At 46.2% G+C, this 9,134-nt stretch overlaps 1 protein-coding gene across 1 annotated transcript; it reads left to right on the forward strand.

Annotated features, from left to right (window-relative positions):
- The first annotated feature begins 244 nt into the window (after nt 1–244).
- Nucleotides 245–1,216, forward strand: LOC140070095 (olfactory receptor 12D2-like). The gene has a single exon (XM_072116428.1). It carries the CDS (start codon nt 245–247, stop codon nt 1,214–1,216), a length of 972 nt encoding a protein of 323 aa, XP_071972529.1.
- Nucleotides 1,217–9,134: the final 7,918 nt, after the last annotated feature.

Consider the following 9,134-nt stretch of genomic DNA (forward strand, 5'->3'; position numbering starts at 1 on the left):
ATCCTCTGATGACACCATTGGGAGCCAAGATGAGAGCCAAGATGATGGAACCATCCCATGCATGATTTTAGTGCTGAGGTTGAATGGGTTAACAGTCAGGATCAGTGCCAGCATTGCTGTTTAGTTCCATTCTTGTCAGTTCAAAGAAGCTTCAATTCCAAACATACCCATTGGACATGAAATTGTACATATTGTTCTTATTGTATTCTTTAACAATATTTTCAATTTACTATGTTGTGAGAAAATGGAAGAATTCAATAGGACATTGTTAAATGACTTCATCCTAATGGGAATCACTGACCACCATTGGCTTCAGAAATTCCTCTTTGCTTTTGTACTACTGTTTTACCTTCTTGACATTTGTGGTAATCTCACCATAGTATCATTGGTGGTCAGAGATCCTTCTCTACAGTCTCCAATGTATTTCCTCCTTGCTAACCTTTCCTTTGTGGATATGCTATTTTCATCTGTGACAGTTCCAAAAATGATGGTTGGGTTCTTCATGGAAAACACCATTAGTGTAAAAGGTTGTATCACTCAAATGTACTTCTTCCATGTTTTGGGATGCATTGAAGGTGTCCTCCTGGCTGTCATGGGATATGACCGGTATGTAGCTGTCTGCCACCCACTACAATATATAATCATAATGGGGAGGTCTACCTGTATCCAATTGGTTTTAGCTTCATGGTTCACTGGTGTAACTTATTCATTATTTAATTCCATTATGACATCTCAGCTGCCATTTTGTAATAATCGGAAAGTCAAACACTTTTTATGTGATGTGAAGCCCGTTATGAAACTTGCATGTAAAGACATTCATGTGAATGAGCTTACAGTGGCCCTGGTCAGTGGTTTTCTTAGCATAATTGACTTTTCTCTCACGATGTTGTCCTACGTTTACATCATTACTCATGTCCTAAAGATAAGATCTTCAGAAGGAAGGTCCAAAATATTTTCAACATGTTCTTCACACTTGATACTTGTCTTCTTGTTTTACGGGACAGCCATGTGCACCTACCTTGGACCTACATCTGAAACTTCACTGGAAAAAGACAAGATCGCTGCAATATTATTTACAGTTATTACTCCAACACTGAACCCGATCATTTATACACTGAGAAATAAAGAAGCTAGGAATTCAGTCAGAAAACTCATTAAAAGATCAAATATACTTAGAATACTCTTAGCTAAATGGGTTTATATACAGAGTAGATGAGGAAACTTATGGGGGTAATTTATCATTAGGTGGCTCCTCACGACAGTTCTACGCCTGCATTTGGAGTTCCTTAAAGGAAACCTACCATTTAGAATGGCAGGGGTAAGCTGTAAGTACCGAGCACCAGCTCAGGGTGAGCTGGTGCCGGTACTTACTTTCATTAGTGTTATAAACCGCGGTAATGCGGTTTTAACACTTTTTAAACTTTAGAACAGAAGGGGCTTCGGCGCTGCGCGTGACCGTGCGCGTGACCGTGCGCGCGCAACATCTCCGGTATTTCCTATGTAGGCGCGCACACGATCGTGCGCACGCAGCGCCAAAGCCTCTTCTGCTCTAAAGTTTAAAAAGTGTTAAAACCGCGATACCGGCACCAGCTCACCCTGAGCTGGTGCTCGGTACTTACAGCTTACCCCTACCATTCTAAATGGTAGGTTTCCTTTAAACCATCAGATTGATTAAGATTGTTTGTTGTCCTTGATTTGTTTGCAGTGTTCTTATGTTATATGGGTTGTTTGTTGGACAATTGCAAAAACTGCTACAAACAGAAAAAAATAATGACCTTATTCGGGTTATAATAAAACATAACTTTAAATATCATAAAGGCTAAAAGGTCAAGGTACATTGTCATGTTGAAATACAGATTGTGCCAAGCTATGTTACTTTATGTAACAGGGGCAATTTAATGATTCAGCCCAATATCGATGGCAACAATATAGATCAGTGGTGACAGTACATATTGATGAGGTATAGTGTTACCACTAGTTATCGCAAAGAAAGTTGCAAAAAAGCCATCAACCATCATATAGTCTAGGGTGGGGACTGGAGTTAATTTGTGCCAAAACGAAGAATGTAAATGAAAAATCCCAATTAATGAATTCAGTCCTGGTGTAAAAACTTGGTTATTTGGCACAGTGGAGTCCACAAATAATATTTGCACAACAACTGCTCCAAAACAACACAGAACATAAACAAAAAAAAAACAATGATACATCCTCCCCAATGAGTGAATTGGACATTCCAAAACCATGCACCGAGAAGAGCAGGGCTTGGAGTGGAATGGCAGAGGTGCCTGCAAATGAGACCAAGATTAGGCCACCTATAGACCAGTTGACACCAAGAGTAATGACCAGACACTGGCTGATAACATGAAGACACCAAGAAGAGTCCAAGAATAGTCAGTCTTGGAACCAGAAAAAGGTAGGTGTATTGTTCAGGATCTGGAAGGAACCTTACCGAGTCTAGGTTCTGGCTTGCAACAATAAACTGGCAGATGAAGAAGACCAGAAATACAGGTACAAGGAATTAAAGGGAACCCGTCATCTCTGTTTTCCCCTAAATCCCACCAAGAGTACCTTTTGAAGTATAATCCATGGTCACTTTTGCCAAATTCTATGTGCCATCACTTTGGATAAATCAGCTTTTACTTGCAGCTAGAACATTGTCAAGGAGGTAGGGTTGTTCATCCAGAGAGTCAGGCAGCCTCACCTCCTGACGGTTGCATGTTCTGCCCACATAAAGCATCGTTGTAGCCAGCCCTGCCTCCAAACACCCTCCCATCATCTCATTTACTTCACATATGCAGTGCACCTATGATCTCAGAACCTGCACTGTGCATACAGAGATACACAAGTAGATGAACACCAGAAATTTAGATACAAGGAATAAAGAGCAGTCTTCTAAAAAGACTGAAAAATAAGTAAATTAAAAAGATTGTAAAAAATACTATTATCAAAGCATCATGTCAGTATCATCTGAGAAAGGGTGTTCTAGTAAAGGTAACAGCTCCTTTGAAGTGTCTATATTCCAGTTCTGCATATTTTCCTGATACTCTGGATCAGTTTAGAGGACACTTGACTTAGTAGTCAATATCTAGATGAATGAAAAAATCCAGAACTCAGTTTTCTGGCAGACAAGGCATATAACAAGTCACCTTTCTGAAGGTTATGTAGAGTTTATGCCCCCACGCCACTTTGAGCATGAAGGGATAGTGATATGGGCGAGGACACCCCTTCATGCCATATTTGCTATAATCTCCACCTGAACACTGGCAGAGATTATAGCTGAAATCTCTGACAGATTTCATTAATTACATACTTACAGTAGTCTTGATAAATTCACCCTGTTGTTATTTTTGTTATTCCTTGTTGCTGGGATTAATTGCTTCTGTTTTACTGGTGAATAGGGTTGAGCGAACAAAATCCGCAATGTTCGGGTCCATGCCATAACTTCAAGTTTTGACTCATTCACACTAGAAATACCGGTGATCAGTGCTAGCACTGATTGTGGATGATAATTCTTTAATGCCACCAGTATAGCTGTTGCCATATTTCCTAGGATTGTCGCTCCCTTATAACATCACATTTGGGTTTGTGTCCGGTTACCAAAACTTAACTATGGTTCAAACTCAGCAAACCTGAATCCACTCATCACTATTGGTGAATATTGTCTAGTTTAACCTAAAAGCAGGCAACAAAGAGAAGGGCCGTATTATATTGTGTAAAAAGACCCCTCAGGGTTTGAAAACTGCATAAAAACATTTAAAATATAGAAGAAAGAAAAAAAACATAACAATTAGAGATAAGCGAACACACTCGTCCGAGCTTGATGCTCGTTCGAGCATTAGCGTACTCGAAACTGCTCGATGCTCGGACGAATACTTCGCCCGCTCGAGAAAATGGCATCTCCCGCCGTTTTGCTTTTTGGCGGCCAGAAACAGAGCCAATCACAAGCCAAGAGACTTTGCACTCCACCCAGCATGACGTGGTACCCTTACACGTCGATAGCAGTGGTTGGCTGGCCAGATCAGGTGCCCCTGGAATAGACTAGCCCCTGCCCGCGCTGCTCGGATCATTCTGTGTCTGGATGCCGTTAGGGAGAGAGCTGCTGCTGCTGCAGGGATAGCGTTAGGGTGTTATATTAGCTTACTGTTAGGTAGGAGTGAGTCTACAAGAACCCAACAGCCCTTCTTAGGGCTACAATAACGTTATACTTTTTTTTTTTTATTTGCTTGTGGCTGGGCTTGCTGGCACTAGTAGTGCAGCTAGTACCATATTGTGAGGAATTTGCAGGGGGACTTGCGACCCTTGTGTTTAGCTCTTAGTGACACGCATATCCACCTCAAACACCGAAGTGGGACAATTTATTAGGGGTTTGAGTAGAATTAGGCAGAGTCTGCTGATTTTTTTTTTTTTTTAGCTGTATTTCATTTTATAGCTCAAACTCATCTTGCAAAGCAGTGTGCTCTCATTGTAGGCTACAAAATAGCCATAGGAGAACCCCAACGGCTTACTTAGGCCTACAATAGCGTTATATTTTCCTTTTTTTTGTTTGCTTGTGGCTGGGCTTGCTGGCACTAGTAGTGCAGCTAGTACCATATTGTGAGGAATTTGCAGGGGGACTTGCGACCGTTGTGTTTAGCTCTTAGTGACACGCATATCCACCTCAAACACCGAAGTGGGACAATTTATTAGGGGTTTGAGTAGAATTAGGCAGAGTCAGCTGATTTTTTTTTTTAATTTAGCTGTATTTCATTTTATAGCTCAAACTCATCTTGCAAAGCAGTGTGCTCTCATTGTAGGCTACAAAATAGCCATAGGAGAACCCCAACGGCTTACTTAGGCCTACAATAGCGTTATATTTTCCTTTTTTTTGTTTGCTTGTGGCTGTGCTTGCTGGCACTAGTAGTGCAGCTAGTACCATATTGTGAGGAATTTGCAGTGGGACTTGCGACCGTTGTGTTTAGCTCTTAGTGACACGCATATCCACCTCAAACACCGAAGTGGGACAATTTATTAGGGGTTTGAGTAGAATTAGGCAGAGTCTGCTGATTTTTTTTTTTTTTTTACCTTTATTTCATTTTATAACTCAAACTCAACTTGCAAAGCACAAAATCCAGTTGTGTGCTGTCAGTGTAGGTTAGAAACTAGCCATAGCAATAGGATAGCATCGTTTTGTTAAAAAAAATAAAAAACAAAAAAAAAATAAACACAAAATTTTTTTTTTTCAAGTTTACACTTTAATTTGGAAAATGTTTAACCCGAGGGCTAGGGGTAGAGGACGAGGGCGTGGACGTGGGCGTCCAACTACTGCAGGGGTCAGAGGCCGTGGCCCTGGGCGGGGTGAGACACCACCTGCTGATGGGGGAGCAGGGGAACGCCGCAGAGGTACACTCCCTAGGTTCATCATGTCTCAAGTTACTGGGACTCGTGGTAGAGCACTGTTGAGGCCAGAACAGTGCGAAGAGGTGATGTTGTGGATTGCGGACAATGCTTCTAGCCATTTGTCCACCAGTCAGTCTTCCACGCAGTCCACCCATGTCACCGAAATCGGCACTCCTCCAGCTCCTCCACCTCAGCCTCCTTCCCCCCAGTCTGCCCCCTCCCACCAAAATTTGGCATTTGAACCGGCATACTCTGAGGAACTGTTTTCTGGACCCTTCCCACAGTCACAAACCACTTGTCCTGCTGCTGCTGAGCTATTTTCCGATGCCCAGGTTTTCCACCAGTCGCAGTCTGTGGGTGATGATGACATTATTCACGTAGTGGAAGAAGTGTGTAAAGAGGTGTCGGACGATGAGGAGACACGGTTGTCAGACAGTGGTGAAGTTGTTGTCAGGGCAGGAAGTCCGAGGGGGGAGCAGACTGAGGGATCGGAGGATGATGAGGTGACAGACCCAAGCTGGGTTGATAGGCCGGGTGAACACAGTGCTTCTGAGACGGAGGCGAGTCCTATAGCAGAACAGGTTGGAAGAGGCAGTGGTGGGGCCAGACGGAGAGGCAGGGCCAGAGCTGGTGCATCAGCGCCAAATGTTGCCCGTAGTCAAGCTCCCGTGGCGAGGGCTAGATTTTCAGAAGTCTGGAGGTTCTTTAAAGAAACACCGGATGACCGAAGGACTGTGGTGTGCAACCTTTGCCAAACCAGGATTAGCAGGGGTTCCACCACTACTAGCTTAACTACCACCAGTATGCGCAGGCATCTGAATGCTAAACACCCCACTCAATGGCACCAAGCCCGTTCACCTCTGGCCGGGCACACCACTGCTCCTTCCCCTGTGTCATCTGCTAGTCAGCCCCCTGCCCAGGACCCCGGCCCAAACACCTCCCGTGCGAAAACCCCATCTTCGCCTCCACGATCCTCCACAGCATCCACCGGCGTTCAGCTCTCCATACCCCAGATGCTGGAGCGCAAAAGGAGGTATAGCGCAACCCACCCACACGCCCAAGCCCTCAACGTCCACATCTCCAAGTTGCTTAGCCTGGAGATGCTGCCCTATAGGCTGGTAGAGACCGAGGCCTTTTGAAACCTCATGGGGGCGGCCGCCCCTCGGTATTCGGTCCCCAGCCGCCACTACTTTTCCCGATGTGCCCTCCCAGCCCTGCACAAGCACGTGTCAGAGAACATCCTCCGTGGCCTGACCAACGCCATTTCTGACAAGGTCCACCTGACCATGGACACGTGGACGAGTGCTGCCGGGCAGGGCCACTATATATCGCTGACGGCACATTGGGTTAACTTGGTGGAGGCTGGGACCGAGTCTGACCCTGGGGCTGGTCATATACTGCCGACGCCGAGGATTGCGGGGCCTACCTCGGTCCAGGTCTCAAAGGCCTACTATGCCTCCTCCTCCTCCCACCCCTCCTCCACCTCCTCCTCTGAATTACCATCCGTGGGCATGGCGCCATCAGTCGGTAGCTCTAGGCACAGCAGCAGTGCCGTCGCTAAGCGACAGCAGGCGGTGCTCAACTGCTGAGCCTAGGCGATAAAAGGCACACCGCCCAAGAGTTATTACAGGGCATCACGGCGCAGACTGATCTGTGGCTGGCACCGCTGAACCTGAAGCCAGGCATGGTTGTGTGTGACAACGGCCGTAACCTGGTGGCAGCTCTGCAACTCGGCAGACTGACACATGTGCCATGCCTGGCCCATGTGTTAAATCTCATAGTTCAGCGTTTCCTCAAGACATACCCCAATCTGTCTGATTTGCTCACGAAGGTGCGCCGCATCTGTGCGCATTTCAGGAAGTCCAGCACAGATGCTGCCACTCTCAGGGCAGCGCAGCGCCGCCTCCAACTGCCCGCTCACCGACTGTTGTGCGACGTGCCCACGAGGTGGAATTCAACACTTACCATGTTATCCAGAGTTTACCAGCAGCGCAGAGCGATTGTAGACTGCCAGATGTCAACTTCCACCAGAACTGGTAGTCAGGTCAGTCAGCTTCCTCAAGTCTACAATGAGGAGTGGACGTGGATGTCTGATATCTGTCAGGTGCTGAGTAACTTTGAGGAGTCAACACAGATGGTCAGTGGTGATGCCGCCATCATCAGCCTCACCATCCCGCTGCTTGGCCTGTTGAAAAACTCTCTGGTCAGCATGAAGTCGGAAGTTTTGCGCTCGTCACAAGAGACGGGGGAAGAAGATTCCCTTGTTGATAGCCAAAGCACCCTTAGGTCTGTTTCTCAGCGCATATCGGAGGAGGTGGAGGAGGATGAGGAGGAAGAGGAGGAGAATGTTGGCGAGACAGAAGAGGGGACCATTGTTCAGTCCTTCACTGTTCAGCGTGTATGGGCCGAAGAAGAGGAGTTGGAGGAGTTGGAGGAGGAGGAAATGGACAGTCAGGCCAGTGAGGGGAGTGAATTCTTGGGCGTTGGGACTCTGGCGCATATGGCAGATTTCATGCTAAGCTGCCTATCCCGTGCCCCTCGCGTTCAAAGAATTTATTCCAGCACCGATTACTGGGTATTCACTCTCCTGGACCCACGGTACAAGCAAAATCTTTCCACTCTCATCCCTGGAGAGGAAAGGAGTGTGAGAATGCATGAATACCAGCAGGCCCTGGTTCACAAGCTGAAACAGTATTTCCCTTCTGACAGCGCTAGCGGCAGAGGGCGTACTTCTGCGGGACAAGTAGCGAGGGAGAGTAGGCGACCAGGCAGCTTGTCCAGCACTGGCAGGGCTACGCTTTACAAGGCCTTTGCCAGTTTTATGTCACCCCAGCAAGACACTGTCACCTGTCCCCAGGGCTGATCTTTACAGAAAGATGGTGAGGGAGTACATAGCTGACCATACCATCGTCCTAAATGATCACACAGCTCCCTACAACTACTGGGTTTCAAAGCTGGACATGTGGCACGAACTGGCGCTGTACGCCTTGGAGGTTCTTGCCTGCCCTGCCACTAGCGTGTTGTCCGAGCGGGTTTTCAGTGCAGCTGGTGGCATCATCACCGATAAGCGTACACGCCTGTCGACTGACAGCGCTGACAGGCTGACGCTTATCAAGATGAATAAAGCCTGGATTTCTCCGCATTTCCATTCTCCACCAGGTGAAAGAAGCTGAACCTGAATAATGTATGCACTCCTCCTCCTCATTGTCCTCCTTCTCCTCCTCTTTGTACACTAAAGCAGAGGAAACTGGCTATTTTTTTGCCAGGGCCAACTGGCTCTGGCTATAGTACTCTATGTATTTAATTTTTCTGGAGGGCCAACTACCCTGTCCTCTGTTTTAAACAATTTTTGGGAGTGCCACATACAGGGACTTAATCTATGTAATTTTTCTGGAGGACCAGCTACTTGCTCCTCTGGTTTGAAAACTTTTTTGGACTGCCACATACAGGCACTCAATTTATTTAATCTTTTTGGAGGACCAGCTACCTGCTCCTCTGCTTTGAGAACTTTTTTGGACTGCCACATACAGGCACTCAATCTATGTAATTTTTCTGGAGGACCAGCTACCTGCTCCTCTGGTTTGAAAACTTTTTTGGACTGCCACATACAGGCACTCAATTTATTTAATCTTTTTGGAGGACCAGCTACCTGCTCCTCTGGTTTGAAAACTTTTTTGGACTGCCACATACAGGCACTCAATCTATGTAATTTTTCTGGAGGACCAGCTACCTGCTCCTCTGGTTTGTAAACTTTTTTG

Source organism: Engystomops pustulosus, chromosome 7 (genome assembly GCF_040894005.1).
Source record: "Engystomops pustulosus chromosome 7, aEngPut4.maternal, whole genome shotgun sequence".
In the NCBI taxonomy this organism is placed as follows: Eukaryota; Metazoa; Chordata; class Amphibia; order Anura; family Leptodactylidae; genus Engystomops; species Engystomops pustulosus.